The following is a 20,312-nucleotide window of genomic DNA, read 5'->3' as shown; positions in this document are numbered from 1 at the left end:
GCCTTCTCTGTCTTGGAGAGTTGCCCCCTGATATCTCGCAGAATGCCTGATGTTGTGCTAATGCAGACCCCTCTCACGGTCACTTTAGAGGCTTCCCACAAGGTAGCTGCACTATTGACCGAATCCACATTCAACTCAAAGTATTGCGCAATCGCAATCCTAATAGTGACAGCATAGGTAGGGTCCAACAGGGCGTCAGCGCGGAAATGCCAGGTGAATGGGCGGTGCGTATTGGGAGGGATAGTGAGGACCAGCCTCACTGGATTATGATCGGATGTGTGTGGGAGAGGAGCAACATCCACGACCCATTTGTTTGCCCTTTCACTTAAAAGCCCTAGCGGGATCAACTATTGTGTGCTGGTGTGGAGTGTGTACCCCCTCTTGTTTTGCCATTGTGTAGCCGCCACGCATCCACCAAACCCAGTTCCAGCATGGCAGTTCTTACACATTGAGCAACCTTGACAGTATGTGCACCTTGTGGATTTGATTTGTCTCTGTTGGGGTCCAGTTGTGTATTTAGACCCCCCCACCCCCCTTTTTAGGGGAGTTTAGCCCTAGGATGTTCCATGTCAAGCAGATGCATCTATCACCCATAACCAAAGTTGACAACACTGAGCAGAGTCAGAGTGAATCAAAGAATGTGCAGGTATCATAGTATATAAGCATCGTAGCCAGTATGTTGGTGCAATCACAGTGAACAATCCCCACTGAAGAACATTAAAACCCCCCACCCAGTTTAGCAGTCCCAATTTGCCAAAGCCATACCCTAGAAGCACAACATACCCCAACATAGAAAAACAAATGCAGAATGTGATATTGGGTGCACCCATTGGGGGATGCCGTGGCACACCTATCTCCCAGATGAACCAGGGAGGTGGCCGCCATCTATAAACGCATACTCCCTTGAGCAAACATCTAGCGTCAAAACCAGAAACCTGAAGTGGCATAATTAACAATGCAAATGGAGCTGCTTAACACATACAGTATCACCAAAAGCGGTGCACAGATAAGAATGCAGGTGCAGAGGCACAGCCAGTGACGTCAGATAACCATGATAATAAAATTATCTAATCCAGCCAAATACAAGTGCTCTGCCGTAGTGCTAAGCATAAAAGTGATAATAGCGCCCCTGAGCGTACCGGGGCACTCACAGCAGCCAACAGAACTGAAGTCAAAGTCACCTGCCATACGTATCAGTCCTCATTGTCCGACGCAGCAGGTGAAGCTTGCTTCTTGCGGCGGAGCAATTTGGCAAAGTCCATGGCCTGCTTAGCATTAATGTAGATCTTGGCCCTGTCGTCCGTGCCAATCCAAAGGCGAGCCGGGTAGAGCATGGCGTTTCGAATGTTTTCATTTATCAAGAGCTTTTTCACATGCTGTAATTCCTTCCGTGCTGCCCGAACGGTGGCAGTAAAGTTGGGGTAGAAGGATAATGTATTGCCTTGGTAGGGGATGGCATCTTTCTGACGGGATATGCGGAGCACCGCATCCCGGTCCCTGAAATTCAACAACCGGGCGATGATCAAGGTCCTCATTTTTAGCCTGGATTACCACCAGAATCTTATTGGTCAGTGGTCTTGGCGGTAACTTGCTGTAGACCATCTTCAGCATTGGAAAGGCGCTGTTCCACCTCGCCAATCCTAGCCACCTGCTTGTCCAGTTTAGCAGAGATGTGGTCCATGCGGACATTGAGGGCCTTAATTTTACCATCTACGGACTGCAGGCTAGCCTGGATGGTGGACAGAGTTTTTTCCAGAGCGGATGGTGGTTCAAAGGTGGCGTCAAGCTCCGAGTCTGATGCAAAAACAACAATTGATGGACAGAATGCAGAACAATGTCATACATTCACCCCAGTACAGAGATCTGGGCCTAAGTCTATCGTTTTCTTGCTCGCCATGCCATTCAAGTTTGGACCCAGCCATATGCAAATCAGTCTTGACCAGTCCAGCCCGAACTGCCAGGCCAGGTCCTCCCTGGACTGGAAACAAGCATCCTAGGACCGGTTTCGGGCTTTCAGCCCTCATCAGCCAGGATAGCTTGACTCCAGTGGCATGGAGAGCACGGAACCCGACGGTCGCCCCCAGGGAGTCACTCTAGGCAGGTATGGAGAGGCGGGCCCCCGTTGATGCCAGCAGCTCCAGCCGCCAAGAGCCAGTGAAGTCACCCTCGAGAGCCAAGGAGTTGCCTGGGAAGCGCCAGGAGACCCAGCCGTGGCCGCTGTCCCTCACGCACCCGCTATTTTGCTCCGGGGTCTGTGCGTTGGCGCTCGTTTCACTCGACCAGTAGGGGACCCAGACACAGCCGGACAGAACGAAATCGTTTAGTAGGTTATAGATGAGCCGCCCTACAAAACTTGGCTCGGATGCAGCCCAGGGAGCAGGATATTGTGAGGATAGTGGCGGTGGCCGGCAGAGCTGCACTACGGTGCAGCCATTTTGTTGTGTGCCCACCCCCCCCACCTTGAGTTTTGATTATTGCCATTGTGATGTGTGGCCAGTGGCTTTGATCATTTCAGGTGTTTTCTTTGTGTTTCAGTGTATATATCTTTCTGATCTCTTGCAGGACGTCCCATTATATTTGCTTGAGTCTTATCTCATATTAATTGCTGCTTGTTTATTCATTAGTATTATTCATGCATTTAACTGTTGCATTTACCAAGTGTGTTATTATTGCATGCATATAAATATAAATACATATATATATCTGTGTGTTTTTGAATGTTGTTATTTTGGCATCTGGGAAAGCCTTTCTGTTAGAGAGCATTGCATAAATAAACCCCAAGCCTTATTATAAAAGTAGAGTCTTTGCATTTTGTAAAATAAAACCCTTTTCTCAAGGTGTTTGTTTTGTGTTATGCCTCCTGCTTCGTCGTGTGTTTTGAGCCACCCTGTGGGACATTCTGCATTATCTGAAAGGTGAAGCAAGACACACATCCCACTGTGCCTGTGCCATGCCTGCAACCGACTGCCTGTGGCCTAGGTAAGTTCCCCAACTATTAGAATGCACTAGCCCACAGGTGAGGGTACAGTTGCAGGAGCACTGTACCCATACAGTGTCTAAGTCCATTCTTAGACATTGTAAGCCCAGTAAAGCCATAAAGAGTATAATAATGGCTTTACTGACACCTGGGAAGTTTGGTAGCAAACTTCTCAGCACATTAAACCCACACTGATGCCAGTGTGGGATTTGATGTCAAATGCACTCAAAGGGTATCTTAGAGATGCCCCCTGAAAAACGACTCGCCCCTAGTGTGGTTCCTGAATGGCTACCTGCCATTTGTCACCACCAGACAGGTTTCTGAACCCCTGGGTAGAGGGCCTTCACTCTCTGGGTCAAGAAACAAAGCCCATTCTGGGCAGAGGTGTCATGCCTCCTCCCCCAGGATGGGCTGGGTCCACGAAGGGAACGCTTCAAAGGTCTTCTGCCTTTTGCTGCCCCCGGCAACTGGCTCTTACCGGTTCTGGCTCCCACTTTGGACGGGAGAATCGGAGGAAATACCAAGTTAGGAAGAGAGGTGTGGCCACGTTTGCAAAACCCAACCACTCAGGTGGGGAAGGGGAGGTGAAGCACACACACAAATGAGGGGACACAACTAATCAGAGAGAGGCTCATGCCCCCCTCCCACTGGAGGGTGGCATAATATGGGGTGTACTCACCCCAAGGAAGAGACCTATTGGTCCCAACCTGCACACCCTCTGTAATGCCCCTAAATTTAGTATTAAGGGGTGACTCAGAACCTTGCTGCCTCAGATTTGACGGACCAAAGAAGAAGACAGACCAGGACTCCTGGTGGACCACGAACTGAACCGCTGCAGACAAAACTCTGCAAGAACTCCGCCATCTGCATCCGGCTCGACCACTGGACCCGCTGACCTACCAGAAACCCTGCCTGACCTCCAAGAAACCTCAGAGGTTCTGCAACCTTCACCAAAGCACCAAGTATCTCCCTCAAGACTAGATGCTCTGGTGTCTGCCGGTGCAAGAACCACCACAGTGAGGACCAACCCTGGTGTCGACAAGACTAACTGCTATTAAAAAACTCCCCAACAGTAGTAGTAGAGGACTTGAACTTGTGTTAAAGAGACTCTGCCCTGGCAGAAGAAAAGTATCATAGAGGGACGGCCTCCACAACCTCGAGGGATCCTCTCGGCCCCACAATCCCAGCTGGTGCCTGAGTGCCCCTTACCCTCCTGCAAGTGGCCCTGTCAGCTTCCTCCAGTTCTACTGACTATCCGCAACCTTCCCATGATGGTCTGAGGAAGGCAGAACTCCTACAACTGGACTACAGCAGCCTGCCTCCAGTGACCGCAATGGTAACCGTGTTGGGGGTCTGCTGAAAACCAACCTACTTCATTACTCTCCGAGGACAGCGAGGGTAAATCTCATTGCCGGGTTCGACTACCGCAGTGTATCAAATCAGGTGTTTGTTAAGCGCAACTACTCACCCGTAAGGGTCTCAAGGCGCTGGGGAGGGTGGGGGGGTTCGCAGGTTCCAGTCCATCAAGGAGGGAGTCTGTCAAATAGCCAGGTTTTGAGGTTTCTTGCGAAGATGGGGAGCGATGTTATCTGTCTGAGGTGGAGCGGAAGGTTGTTCCAGGCTCTGGCCGTGCAGAAGAAGAAGGAGCGGCCTCCCAATCTGGTCTTTCTGGTGCGGAGGACCACGGCGTAGGAGAGCTGGGCTGACCGTAGGGTCCTTTGGGGTGCGTGGAATTTGAGTCGGCTATTCAGGTATGATGGTCCGGTGTCGTGGAGGGCCTTGTTAGTGTGGGTTAGCATCTTGAAGGTGACTCTAGCTTCGATGGGGAGCCAGTGGAGTGTGCGCAGGTGCTGGGAGATGTGGCAGTGTCTTGGCAGGTTGAGAACCAGTCTTGCGGCAGCGTTTTGGATGTTCTGTAGCTTGCGGGTGAGGTTTTTGTTTATTCCGGCATAGAGTGCGTTGCCGTAGTCGAGCCTGCTGGTGACCAGAGCGTGAGTGACGGTCTTTCTGTGTTCGAGTGTAGATACTGAATCCCGCACCTCTGGGTGCCTCCAGTGTCGACATTGCCCACAGTGTTGGCCTGAGATCATCCGAAGACTGGAAATGTAAACCGGGTACTTGTAAGTCCATCACCTGTCTTTATCCTCACAGGATTGCATAGCGTTCTCTCTGTATTGCACTAACTGTATATCCTGAATACCAAGTATTTTCTTTCCATCTGAAAAGTACTGTTTGAAACTCCATGAACTTTTCTACCTGAAAAGCTTTGATACTTTGAAAGTATTACAACTTACCTGCATTAAGTAACCCTTGGTTCTTAAATAAAATACATCTATATTTTTTTTATACTAACTAATTGGTCTGAATTCAGTCTTTTTGAGTGTGTGATAACATTTCTTGCCTGAGTTTGTACAATAAATGCTTAACACTGCCCTCTGATAAGCCTAACTGCTCAACCACACTACCACAAATAGTGATTATCTAATTTAGCCTCTGCTATACCTCTGGGGATCCACTAGATTCTGTGCACACTATACCTTACTTTGGTATAGTATATACAGAGCCAGCTTCCTACAATGCAAATCAAAGTGGTACACAGGGGTTTAATCCCAGCAGTTCCGACAAGGGATACTAGCCTCAAAATTGCAGAGAGGACAGGTCAGGCTTCGAGGGAGTTGCAGAACCACCACCTGTGTTTCTGGGCCTCTGGAAGTCAGGAGAAGCAGACCGGGAGCTTCACTGCAGAGCCTGCAGATGCAGGGGAGTGACTCCGTCACTCCAAGGGAGAATTATTTGGGTTTCCTTGAGGCCCACAGGTCTGTTGAAGAACCTGGAAGAGGCACAGACAATGAAGAACATGTGAAGAACTACGAAACTAGGAGCAGCAAGACTTCCTTGGTGCAGTCTCGGTTCAAGTTAAAGTCTAAAGAAGTCAAAGTGTCCAAATCATTAAAGAGCAACATAGTTTTAGGGTTGAGTCTTGTCTCACAACGAATTCAAGGTCGCACTCACAGGTAAGCTCTTAAGTACCCTAAGGAAAGGGTTGGAACAACTCGGGGGTACCTCAAAGAGGAGGGGCCGGACAGAGGGGAGGAAACTCCCATGTCCCTTGTCCAGTTTCCTGCCAGAACGGAAGCCAAAGTTTCCCTGATTTGGCTCAAACTGGAGTATGCAAGGAGGGCACCAAATGTGCTCTTCACAGCAGTCTGGTGGTGCTGGCAAGCACCCCAACCCAAATACACTAAGTCCTGTTGGAAGGTGGCCACATCTCACTGTGACAGGAAACCTATTGTTCTACCTCTCTCTGCTCGAGCTTGGCTCAGCAGCAGGAGGGCAGAATTTTGTATGTTTTCGGCAGCAGCACAAGCTTGCTTACAGACCATGAGAGGCTGTTACCGGGAGTACAGGGGGGGTCCCCTAAGGAGCCCCCAGTGCATGGGATCATACTTCTAACATTAGAATTGGTGTGGAGGAAAGATTCCAACATGTTTGATACCACACAAGACCAGGTTTGGTGCAGCCATTATACAATTAGACATCTCGTAATAACTGATGTCCACTATATGTCTTAAAATGGTTGACTGCACGTACAAAGCCTGGAGAATCAACTTCAGGGTTGGTAGGGGTGCCATGCTCATCCAGGGGCACCCCCACACTTATAACAAAGCACCCTGCCCTCAAGACTGAAGAGCCTGCCATAGGGGTTACTTATAGGTTTTAAGTGAATTTACCTCACATATAAGGAAACGTATATCTGTTGTGAGAGATGCAAGCATCAACTCACACAGGCTGCAGTGGCAGGCCCGTAGTCATAGTTTAGGTGGACTCCCATGGGTGGCACAATACATGCTGCAGCCCATGGGATATGCCTGCTGTACCTATACCCTGGGTGCCTCGGGGCCATATACTAGGGACTTATATGGGTACTCCAGTAGCCAATTGTGGAGGTACAAAAGTACTTACCAGAGCCATTTTAGGAGAGAGAGCACAGATGCTGTGGTCCTGATTAGCAGACCCCCAGCAGGCTAAAGGAAAACCACAATGACCCCAGGCAAAAAGTGGGGGTAACCATGAAAGCAGATCCTACTTTCCTACACTCTGAATTTAGTAAACACACTAAAACTAACTTGGTATACCTCCTACCTGGAGATATCAAATGCACATAATAAATACTTCAAATCAGGTAACACAAGAAAAACACATAGTGGGCTAACCATATACTAAAATAGTGAAATGTTAAACGGATGCCAAAACAGGACAACAGGACTAATACCCAAGGATGGAGGACCCCAGGGGAAGCACTAAACCACTAAAGGTAAGTAGCTAGGGACACCGAGGTGCCCGGGTGCAGAGTGGTTACACTGCGTCAAACGTCCATAGGCTAACATAGGGTAAGTCGTTGTTGGATTTTTATAGTTCTTGGACCCTTCCCACCGGACCACGGAGAAATCACTTGGATCAAGGACGGTTGGAGTGCCACCTCACCTGTGGATACCCAGGGAAACAGGATACCTACACCAAGGGAGCATAAGGGTAAAGTGGAGTGGGAACCGCCGATTGACGCCAATGGAAGTTTGTGGAAGTTCAGCAGCTACAGCGTCTCATGTACCAGGCTGGTGGAACCAGAATGTGTAATCCAGACGAGAAGAACCTGAAACCAGAGGGAACAGAGTCCAAACTATCTGGAGGTGACCAGAAGGCACTGGAGCAAGATACCAGCTCTCGGATGGAGGTTGTTGGAGTAGCATGGCGAGCTTGATGTTGTAGCTGTGGGGACCAGGCGATGTTGTAGAAGCCCAGGAGTCATCTACGAGCTGTCTCATGACAGTATTAGACACAGAAGAGTCAGTGGCTGGCAGAACCACCAACAAGCCTTTTCAGCAACAACAGTTGCGATGGAGCAAAATATGCTTGTATGCAGACCTGTACAAACAACAATGTGATCCTAATGGCCAAACATATAGTATTAATCCACGTATTAATGATCCAACTACTAGATCCTTGCGAGACAGAGAAGAGAAACACACTTGTTTTTTCCCCAAAATAAATTACATTTATATTTCAAGATCGTTCATATTATACCAAACATTAAGAAATGTACCACAGGTGCTCTAGAGTAGTGCATAGAAAAGTGTCCATAGAGGTGCTCTTGAGCAGACTGATATAAAAATAAAATAAGATCCTCAAGAAAAACAACTTATACTTTATCAAAAATGGAACAATGGCTCAAGTGGTACCAAATAGCCAAATAGACCTGCTTGAAAGACAGCTTTCTATCTTGGATTTGAGTCCATAATTAAGGATAGGTGGTCAAGGAATCCGTACACACCATCCAAAAGGATCTAAGTATTCAATCCAGACCAGGAAGTAACGTCGGTTTTTCGACCCAACTGTTGCCTAAAATTGACTTTCCAACTTGGCATGCAGGTCTTCATTAGGACAAACACAAAACCATAAAAGAAAAAGGCACCCTAAATGGAACGGAAATATCCATTAAAACAACACACTGAAAATACCATAATTTAAAAACAGTCTTTCATTTTAGCTCACAACCAAACGACTCTCTCCCCACAGCCAGAGGCAAACACTAACCTGAAGTAGTGTGAGCAAAAAGAATTGGTATGGGGTTTGATTATTAATATACTCACACAGGTCGCTTTGCTCCGTATGCTCAAAGGCACATTATACGATGTGACCAAGCAGTTTAATGAGCAAGGGTTAGAATGGAGTGCCATAATCTGCTTACCTAAATGGAAACAAAATATTTGGTGCAGGATTTAATAATCAATCTGAATGCACAGGGCACATGGGCTCCTTGATAGATGCAGACTAGCAAGGTCTGTGGGACTAACCCAGTAAGGGTAACCCAGTAAGGGTCTGTCAGGGCTGACCCTCAGCACACAGGAGAGCCAGCAGGAATTGTTGGAGCCCCCTCAAGGATTCTCTGACAGCAGGCACAGGGAGTAGCAGGGAAGTCTCAGCAGTACACAGAAGATGGAGGACCATGGTACAGAGGATGCAGGGAAGACGTCGTTCTTGAGGTTGTGCAATGCTGAAGACTGGGGCTTCTTGGAGCTTGAAGATCTTTTGCTTGGAGAGTCATCAAGCCTTGGCAATGGAAAAGAGACGCGGTGCACAGGGATGCGGGTCACGTCGGCTGGAGAAGGATTGTAGTCTTCAGCGCCAGTGGACAGACTGGTCAGGTATCTGTAGAGCCAACAAACCACCATCTGTGTTGCAGAGCCAGGAGACATCTGTGGGACAGCAGGATCAGCAGACTGGTCGTCGTCGTTGAGGTGCCTGCAGATGCAGGGAAGTGACCCCTTCACTCCAAGGGAGAATCTTTCTTGCTTTGATGCATGCTGCGTCCTTGGTGACTCAGAGGATGCACAGCCATGGAGTTGCAGAAACGTGGGAGCAGGAAGAAGAATTTGCAGGAAGAGTCTTCTTTGCAGAAGCAGTCTTGTCTTGGGTACTGGCTCGGTCCAGTTGCAGAGTTCCAGTTTCCTTCGCAGGAGGAAACAACATTTGCTTCAGCCACACCACGCAACCCCTCTGGACGGACCACCACTGTGCCCACTTCTCTTTTTTGAAACCTACCACACACAAGCCTACACCACGCCCCCATGCAGGAACTGGAGCAAGATCACGAAGAGCTACTCAACTCCACCCTAAACCGCGCTCCTCCACCCATCATGACCAACGCCAAATCAGCAGCCAATGAACTCCACAAATGGATCACCAACTGCGCAAACACTCTTGCCCCCTCCAGAACTCCGACAGACAACGCACCATGAAAGCCACCTGGTTCACCTCCGATCTCCAAAAATCCAATTGCACGTGCTGACAACTAGAGAAAGCTTGGAGGAACAGCAAAACCTCGAAAGCACGCACCACCTATAAGACCGCCATGACAGAACACCACCAACTCATCAGAACCACGAAGAGGAACTTCACTGAGGATAGAATCCTCTCCTACTCCTGCAACTCTAAGGAACTCTTCAGCATCATACAAGAATTCAACAAACCCCCAAGTGAAACCTCAGACGTCCCTCACTCACAGGCCATCTGCAACAAACTCGGCTCCTGCTTCCATCAGAAGATCAGGACTCTCTATGACAATTTTGACGAACGGAACCAAGGCACCCACACTACACCTACAACAGGCAACGCCACCCAGCCTACTATCACCGCCTGGGCCCCTGGCTCCACAGAAAACACCGCTAAGACCATGAGGAGCATACACTCAGGAGCCCCCACCAACCACTGCCCGCCGCACATCTTCCACAGAGCCGCCTCTGCTATAGCACCCGAACTACGACATACTATTAACTGAACCCTCGAAACAGGCACATTCCCCGACGACTGGAAACATGCAGAAGTCAAGCCTCTCCTCAAGAAGCCCTTCGCAGACCCAACGGACCTCAAGAACTACAGACCCATCTCTCTCCCCCCCTTCGCAGCCAAAGTCACCGAGAAGATCCTCAACAACCAGCTCACAAATGTCATAGAATCCATCCCGATCCTCGACATTTCCCAATCCAGATTCCGCAGCAACCACAGAACTGAGACCGCCCTCCTAGCCGCCATGGACGACATCCGTACTCTCCCCAACCAGGGCCACATGGCAGCCCTCATTCTACTAGACCTCTCAGTAGCCTTCAACACCATCTCCAACCGCACACTAACCGCCAGACTCCACAACGCCGGCATACAGGGAACTGCTCTAGACTGGATCCGCTCCTTCCTCACCAGCCGAACTCAAAGAATCAGACTCCCGCCCTTCCTCTCCGAACCCAAAGAGATCAGCTGTGGAGTACCCCAAGGTTCCACACTCTTCAACATCTACATAGCCCCCCTCGCTGCCATCGTCAGAAAACATGGACTCTGCATAGTATTCAACGCCGACGACACCCAGCTCATCCTCTCCCTAACCAAGGAACGCGACATCACCAGACACAGTTTACAGGAAGAAATTAAAGACGTTGCATCCTGCATAAGCAGCAGCTGCCTGAAGCTCAACTCTGAGAAAACAGAAGTCCTCATCCTCGGCCTCACCCTCTCCGCATGAGACAACAGCTGGTGGCCCACCGACCTCTGCAACCCTCCCACACCTGCGGACTATGCCTGCAACCTCGGCATCGTACTCGACTCCTCCCTCACCATGAACCGACAGGTCAATGCCGTATCTTCCACTTGCTTCAATACCCTCTGCATTCTCCACAAGACCTTCAAATGGATCCTCCCCGAATCCAGAAAGACCATCACCCACACACTCATAACCAGCAGACTGGACTACAGGAACACCCTTTACGCCAGAATCAACAAATCACTACTCCTCAAACTCCAGACCATCCAGAACGCCGCAGCCAGACTCGTCCTCTGCATCCCACGACAAGACCACATCATCCAGCATGTATGAGACCTCCACAGACTCCCCGTCGAAAAGAGTGACCTTCCAGCTGCTCACTCACGCCTACAAATCCCTCCACAACACCAAATCCCAAAACCTCAATGAAAGAATCTCCTTCTACGTGCCCAAGAGAAACCTCTGCTTCACAGACCTTGCCCTGGCTGAAATCCCACGCATTCACAGAGCCAGAACAGGAGGAAATGCCTTCTCCTACATCGCGGCCAAGACCTGGAACAAACTCTCCCTCAGCATCAGACGAACCCCAGCACTGCAAGCATTCAGAAAGAGCCGCAAGACCTGGCTCTTCTGATGAGACTGAGCTGCTGCTCAAACCCCCCCTACCCCCCAGCGCTTCACAGATCCCTAATTGATTGATTGAAGAGTCTTTGGACAATCTTCAAAAGACAAGCAGTCGGTTCTGGAAGATGATGTCGGAAAAATCTAAGGACCCACCCTCAGGGGAACCCTTAAGTACCCTAAAAAAGGGGACAACCTCTTCTGCGGTGACCCACCTATCTCAGAGGGGGTAAGGGACACTACTCTGTTTGCCTAGCCAGTCAGATGCTCCCAGTGGCCAAGATTCAACATGGCAGAATCAAGTGGCCACCTGGAGGAGCTTTGGGCACCTCCCTAGGGAGGAGCTGGACAGGGGGTTGGACACTCCTTCTGTACTTGGTGTAGTTTCACGCAAGAGCGGGATAATTTCCCTTGATAATTCTTCAGTGAAGCACTGAAGGGAATCCCATAGGCATCTGGCGTAGAGTCTTAATATAACAATGGCACTACCAATGGTTGTTACATGCATCTGATGCTCCATACATTTTAACTCTCTTTATTACATGTAGCTGATGCTCCATACAATTTTTCTTTCTACAGAATCCATCATTTTTCTTTCTTTGGCTGGGAGAAGAGTCAAAACCAGAGCTACAGCATTTGACTTTCTGGCCGCTGAGATAATACCAGAACCTGGTTGTGAATCTGTAATGATAAACAGCAGGTCCTGATCGGATAGTTTGTAGGCTTTTCAAATCTAGTTGGAGCAGACTTGGTTGATGCTAAAGTGAGAAAAAACTGCATAGCTGTTTCCAAGAAACTCAGGATAAGATGTAAAAGAGGGATGGAAGATGGCCTATGAGGAAGGGACTGATGTTGTTGCATGTAGAACAGCCATTGGTGTATTTGGCCTAGTTTCTCCTTTAACTAGAACGTCATTGGTCTACTGATGAGACACGAGTGGGAGGCAAATCTAACAGGGTTGTAGAGTAGCCTCAAATGAAAGAAAAAAAACGCAGAACATCCTAGAAGAATGTGAGAGTAGGGGAGATTGTGATCTTCTATTTTACCTCTTCTCCCACCTAATTTATTTTGAATGATACTGTCTGGACCAACTTCAGAAAGTGATCAACTTCTATGCTTTGAAGTGTTCTGAGGAGCAAATTGTGGCAATGGAGTCTGTGGCATCACAGTTGATGTAGGCGATAGATGATGAGAATTTGAGGTGCTAGAATGAAGCAAGGAGAAGGAGACCACTTTGGAAATGGAGTAGAAGACATATGGGCTACTGGAATTACCTCTGATGTAGAGGAGTTTGCCTGATAATACTATGAATCAGCAGGCTGCAAGAGCTTTCTATCTTTTCATTATTGATGCCATTCAGCAGAAAACTGCAGGTATCCCCTCAGTAAAAATGTTTTGGCACGATGGCTTGATATCAACCCCGAAGGTGAGAAACCAGAAGTCCTAGACATCGGCAGTGGGCTTGATGGTAAATGGCCTATGGACAGCGGCATTGAATGTTTCTCAGTGCTGAAGATGGACTCGATGTTAAATGTTCAGTAGTCATTGACGTCAATGCATGCTTCGACGTTCAATAGTGATTCAGTGTCAAATGTCTCGGCAGCATACCAGCCTTCGAAGATGAATATGCTGCCACTGTACCTGTCCTCTATCTCGACGGCAAGCAGGAGCATCGCCTTTTCCCATAAGGATGCCTCTCTCTGGATCTACCCAGAGGGGTGTCCCTGGAGAGTGCAGATGGAGCTATACATAAGGTGCCCCTTTCTCAGGCAGTCCTACAGCAGTGTCTTGAAGCCTCTCTTGTAGGCCATGAAACCTAATCTTCTGTCTATCCTTGGAAGTTCTTCTGGACATCTTCTGACAGTGGCAGCCGTCCTCATGATAATGCTCTTCTGGCACGCAAACAATACAAATACACACAAAGAGGAGGGCCAGTGGAGATTTATAGACCTGCAGGTATTCACTCCCAATTCATATAACTAACACACAAAAAGAAACACCTGGGTCTGAGAAGAGGAAAAAAGGAAGAACCTAGCTGAACAGGGATATTCCTAATAAAGGACGAATTCCCTCACCCAAAAGAGGTGGCATGCTTTATATTTGGGATTCTCCTCACATAGGGACAGCTGATCTTGGTGCAGGCATCAACTCTCTCTCTTAGAAGAAGGAGCCCTTCGGATGTTTTTGGAGAGCAAGTAAAAACCCTGATGCGAGCTCACTACAGGGTTTCTACTTGCTCTCCTAAAACATTCAAAGAGCTCCTCCTTCTGAGAGAGGGAGATGTAGCCTGCACCGGGATCAGCAGTCGCTGTACAAGGAGAATCCCAATGATGATGCTTGCATGGTGGGTGAGTGAATTCGTCCTTTAAAAGTAATATCCCTGTTCAGCCATGTTCTTCTTATTTTTTATCTCTTCACACACAGGTGTTTCTTTTTGTGCGTTAGGCAAACAATACACACATCGCGAGGATCTGAGCTAGACTTCTTGCCACAAGAAGGACAATTAACACAAACCGAATGCATTCTGTGAAAAAATGATTGCAGGAAATAATTGAAAAATACTCTTAGTCTAAAAAGGCGTTAAGTGAAAGCAGAATATAACGGTCTAGAAAGGTTTCTAAAGTCAAAAAGCCAACAAAGGCCACACTCCGTGATCCTGTTTCCAGGAACTGGAAAGCATAACTGACCTCTCAAATGTGAGGCATGGTGGGACTTTGGAGGAGGATGACTCAAAGGCACAGTGCAAGTTTTTCACCCTCCATGTTTAGTATTCTCCGCTTTTCCTTTCTTTTTATTTTAAAAAATAAGGTTTGTGAAAGATGTTTCTAGACAACTTCACTCAAATTAGTGACTATTTCAACTAAAATGGTTTCCTTTTTAAAAATTAAATAAAAGAAATATTGACAATTATTAGGCTGCAAAGCCATTTTTGCTGTTGAAAACACACCTGGAGGAAAATAGATATTGTGATTAGGGTACATGAGCTAAGTTACTAGAACCGAAGCCTTATTATTCTAAACATTTCTGCCTATGCATTACAATATACAAGCTTAATAGATTATTTGTTCCATTTAAACACAATGAATGTGAGTTGTAAACGCATGATTAGGTGACTTACATGCAGTTCGGAAATGTTGCAAATTCTTCCACTTGAGTACCGAATATAAGGTTTGCCAATTGGGCATATGCTAGGAATATAATAAAAAACATAAACGCAAATCCAGTAATGTCCTTTGCACAGCGAGATAAAGTAGATGACAGCTGACTCATAGTGTTGCTGAAACGTATATATTTAAAAATCTACAAGAGAAAAGAAACTTAAATTATCACACATAATTACTTGGTACAGCTTTCTCTACAAAATCATCATCTATGCTGTTTTCAGAGAACAGGCTGATCAACCATATATCTACATTTATTTTTTCATTACCAGATAGTGGATCAAGTCTGCAGGGTGACCCTCTCTAGAAGTGGATGACTTGACTGGGCAAGAAAATGAATGCACTAATGGGAAGTGAAGAGATAACAAGGAACACATTTTGCTTTACATTGTGTATGTGACATATATTTGAGCAAAATACTTCGCAAATCCAGTCTGGCTTGTCTCAATTAAACAGGGCACTTTCTATTGCATGAACTGTGGCCACCATCAGCCCCGGCTTGGAACACACAACGCTAAGTGCTCTACTAAGAGAGGTAGCTCTATGTCCTTACAGAAGAAGAAAGAGTGGATGCCTGGTTTGCCCCAAACAGAGTCCCCAAAACAGAAGGTCAAGCAAAAACAAAAAACATCCTGTGGAGTAGAGTGTTCATAAATGTATTTGCCTTTCAATCAATGTATGCTTGCTTTAATGAAAATGGGTACTGGGATACAAATCACAGTAAAATTCCCCAAGGTGCAAAGCAGTCATAAAATCCATACCGCTAGGTTACTAGGTAGTATAAGTACCCTTTATATTAATACCTTTTGCTGGATCGTGCAGCCACTGGTTTGGTCAACTTTAATAAGTGGCATACCTTGGGATTTGAGGAAAGTATCACTCAAGACACTTTCAGCAGCAAGGGTCCTCCACTTTTTGAAGGTAAGAGCTCTGTTCCTCAAAGGGTGTTTCTCATTTTTAAATAAACACTTCCGAGAGAAGAGTGGCATATTATTTGATGGCATGAGAAGAACAATGTGCTCCACTACAGTATTATTTAAAGGCTGTTCACAGCAAGCCCTTGACCCAATGAAGCAGTGCCTAGTGTGTAGTACGTAAATAAGGCTTTCTTGTCTTGTGGGTGATTAATTATAGTAGGCCTTGGGGGGCGTGGCCTCGCCGAGCAGCAAGATGGCCGCTCTTTGAGTGCGCTCTGCTGGCAGAGTATTGACAGTATAGTATTGTTTCTGCATTTTCTGCCATGATTCCTATTTACATGTATATATGTATGCTTTGGAAGTCCTCTGTACTTGTTTGTCTAAATATACACATATATAGTAGTAGTATATCACTTTATTCAATATAAAATATCATAAAAGTACGAGCAAAATTGATTCAACATAAAAGTCCATCATTATACAGCATATAACAATATAAAAGTAGGATATAAAAAGAGAATATGTACAAATAAAAGACCATAAAAAACACTTCCTGATGTAGCAAAACAGAATACTCATATTTCTCTAGAGGCCTAACTCTTGCTAGGCCTTGACAATTTGGTACGTGACAGCCAGGCACACCCCAAAAATTTGGCTACCCCACAGACCAGAGCAAGGGAAGAGGCATCAGTTAAGATAAAACGTAGCGCCATCCTAGAGTCCACAAAACCCAAATTCCTACAGATTGGACTAAGCCATTTCCTCCTTACCACCCTATAAACCGGGCACGCAAAGAGGAAATGGGGGATGGGTTCATTGGGGGCGGAGCACCCGGGACAGTTGGCAGATGTTGCGCTCTGGTTTTTACAACCTGCTACCAAAGTGTTAAGCGGGAGGGTTCCAAACCTAGCATTCTGTCTCTTGGAGAATGTGTAAAATCGAGATACTGCTCGGTTTTTGCATCAAGCTTGTGCTCCATGAACTGGTCAGTGAGGATCCCTCGGTTGGGGTTTCGAGCTTCCTCTCCCTTCACCCAATTCCAGTAGGCTTTTTTAATGATTTGCTTAGCGGGTGGAGTCTGGCTAGACCATGCCTCCCCATATCCAACATCTGTTGCCAACTGCTTTAGTTTAGAGATCCATTTGATCTTGTTGCCTGTATTTAAATTAATGATCTCATTCAGGGCAGCGGCATAGCTGGCCAGTTCAGGGGTGCGTCTCAAACGGACCCAAAACAGCAGCGGGCGCAGTCTTGCTATGTCCTTAATAGAGCGCTTGCCCAAATCCTTGCGAAGTGGTGTCAGGGGGGTGGAAGATGGGAGAGAGAACAGTCCTCTAAAAAAAATGGTTCTCGGATTTCTCCAGGTCACTGACATTCTCAAACCCCCAAAGATCCGCCCCGTAGAGTGCTGAGGGTAAAGCTTTCCCATCGTAGACCACAAGGGCCGGGACTACTGGTCTACTGAAGGAAAGCCGCTGTTCTCTTAGAATAGCCCCCACCACCCTCTTATGGTTAAAGAGCATTTTAGCTAAATGACTGTTCCATTTCATCGTGTTGTTAATCCGGATGCCCAAATAATCGAAAGATTCTACAGTATCTAGTGGCATACCGTTAAGTTTGATGCCATTCCTAAAACGTTTAGATGGGGATAGTGTCATTAATTTTGTTTTGGTGGTATTAATCGCTAAACCCCGTGCATCACAGAACTGGCTGAACCTATCAAGCAACTTTTGCAGGCCACTTGGGCTTTTAGACATCAAAAGGGTGTCATCGGCGAAGAGGAGGGTAGGGGATTTCTCCCCTGCCAGGGTTGGGGCATCTGATGGATCCTCTTTCAAATGGTCAACCACCCCCTTTATTAAGAGGGAAAACAAAGTTGGAGCCAGCACACAACCCTGGCGTACTTCCCTATTCACCGCCACCCTTTCTGTCAGCTGACCCTGATTGCCCCACCTAATTTTAGCGTAGTTCCCCTCATGGAGGCGCTTGATAATATCAAGAATCAAGGGTGGAAGGCCCAAGTCGGACAACACCTGCCAGAGTTTGGCACGAGGGACCAGGTCATATATATGTATTTATATATATGCTCCGGGATCCCGCACGTCGGCGGGGATTATTCAGTGCTTATGACTATTGATGAGTATCCCCTGGAAGAGAAGGGCCCGGCGCTGTGGCCGGCGTGTCGCGGACGGAGAGGGCGATTGAATCGGCGCTCACCTCGCAGCCATCCTGTGAAGCGGAGAGTGGTTTTGGGTGTGGCTCACTACTGCGCACACCAAGAGAGGCACCGAGGACCTGTGTGCGGTGCGGCAGCCGCAGAATTTGAGGCCACCATCTTGGAACGCGGCCCTCCGAACTGTGTCAGTGTTTGCCTCGGCCCGAGACCCGGCTGCTGTGCTCGTGGTCGCTCTGGGAAGCGATGTACGGGCGTGAACATTCTGGCAGAAACCCCAGCAGACTGCAGTGGTAGCCGCGCCTAGATTTTGAGTGCATCATCGCCGACAGCACTCTTCGGAGAAGTGAAGCTGCCAAATCGGAGCGCTGCGGCAGGGACTGCCAGCGCACCAGAAGCCACAGTGAAAATCGCTCCTGAGAACTGAAGTGAGGCGGCACATCGGGAACCTTCTGCGCTGCTCGGAAGGACCTGCACCCTTCAACGCCATTGATGCCATGAAGAGGTAGCTGGGGGGAGCTGAGGGGGTGGGAGGACCGGGCTGGATTGCTTTGTGTTCTGGGCTTGGTTAGCCCCCGCTGCGCACATCGGGAAGGCTCCTGCTAGATTTCCGCCCCCCATACAGAGCAGGAATTTGGGCTGCAACTACATGTAGAGGCCCTGGGAAATATCACACTATGTCATCATCCTAGATACTAGGTCGCCAAATTAAAAGGCTGATTGCACCGGGAAGAGGCAAACCTATGCCAACCATAGCGGCATAAGCACCAAACACAAAGAGCTGCACAACTAGAGAGACCTAACTAGGTGATAAGGCGTCAACGTGTCTGGAGGGGGTATTGGTGCCTGTGTTGGGGAAATGCACTCCAAACAATGCCCGAGCCAGCAGAATCCCATGATCACCACATTTACCCTCGCGGCAACGTACCTGCAGCGTTAGGGAGGCAATAGAAATGTATGCTGAGAATATTGATAGTCTGTAGGTGATCTACCTGTCAACGTGATACCAGACAGTCCCGAGCTGCGCAGACAGGGCAGATATTTATAGTATTGCTACACAGACTCAGACCAGCACGGAAATGGGGAAAATGGACACATAACAATCTAAGTTGTCCTTTGACAGCAAAAGGCATACGCGCCAAACGGACTCTGGGACTGAAGGTGAGGGTGCTAACACCCCTACAGTGCACACCGAAGACCATGGCAAAGATCTACGTGCTCTTCTGCTGGAAATTAGATCCAGTCTTAAGACAATTGTCACCAAACTCTATGGCCTCACTGCACAACTGGACCAGGCTAAGAAACCTGTGGACACGCAGGAAACCAGGCTGGACCAACATGGCAATCGTTCATCAGACGTCCACGATTTCCAGGTGGAGGCTAAAGAACAGTTGTTGCAGATGGACTAGGTTTTAACCCAGATTAGAGCCAAAAATGACGATTTAGAAGCCAGGTCCAGGCGCAACAATGTCCGCATAACAGGAATTCCTGAAACGACTGCCATTGCTAAAATGGAGACATTTGTGGAGGAGATGCTGCGCGATTTGTTTGGAGCTGACCTGTCATCAGTCTTTATCGTGGAACGTGCACACCGCACCCTGGGCTGTAGGCCACCTGTGGGCGCCATTCCGCGCCCAATACGGGTCCGGTTGCTGAATTACCAAGATCGGGATGCGGTGCTCCGCCTGACCAGGGAAAAGGGGTCCGTCCAATATAAAGGTAACACTGTCTCCTTCATTCCCAATTTCACCCCGTCGATCCAAGCGGCAAGGCGTGAATTCATCCCAGTCAAGCATCTGCTCCTACAAGCGGAAATCCCATATGCGCTACTGTGCCCTGCGAAACTGAAGGTCACGTATGATGGTAGCACCCACTTTTTCACAGACGCTAAATCAGTGTTGAAATTTGCAAAGCATGTGGGGGGGAGAGAAGCAACACTGCAAACGGGCACCAGAGTCCAGAAAAGAATCTTAGTGACAATGACTAAATGCTATTTATACTTGTTATCCTGTAATCCTTTGCAACATTACAGACATTGAGTACCCACAGTTGATATGACGCAACTACTTCAGTGGCTTGATTGATCACCCTCTCTGTGCTTAGTGACTCGCACGGCCTGCCCTCCTCACTACCTGTTTAGAACGGTGTTGGAGAATGGATGATACCTCTATTAGCCTGCCAACTGTCCTATGCTATGAAAGTTTGATGTGTACCTTTCAGTTGCAGGATTATTGTGTTGTGGACACTGAGCTGAATGCCCTGTTATGTCTCAAGCTATCACGTCATGCCGGGGAGAGTTGTGGGAGGGGGTTGGTGGGAAGGAGGAGGGATTGTTGCATGTTATAGGGTTTATGATTTTGTGCTCATTTTCTTT

At 47.8% G+C, this 20,312-nt stretch overlaps 1 protein-coding gene across 1 annotated transcript in view; it reads right to left on the bottom strand.

Moving 5' to 3' along the window:
• The window catches only part of PKD2L2 (polycystin 2 like 2, transient receptor potential cation channel), a 1,478,337-nt gene that overhangs the window by 570,181 nt on the left and 887,844 nt on the right, over positions 1-20,312 (bottom strand). Inside the window, exon 8 of the mRNA XM_085615012.1 lies at positions 14,806-14,987. Coding sequence (XP_085471138.1) covers positions 14,806-14,987 — 182 coding nt within the window. The remainder of the gene's footprint in view (positions 1-14,805; positions 14,988-20,312) is intronic.

Source organism: Triturus cristatus, chromosome 7 (genome assembly GCF_964204655.1).
Source record: "Triturus cristatus chromosome 7, aTriCri1.1, whole genome shotgun sequence".
Taxonomy (NCBI): Eukaryota; Metazoa; Chordata; class Amphibia; order Caudata; family Salamandridae; genus Triturus; species Triturus cristatus.
This window is presented reverse-complemented; position numbering and strand designations above follow the sequence as displayed.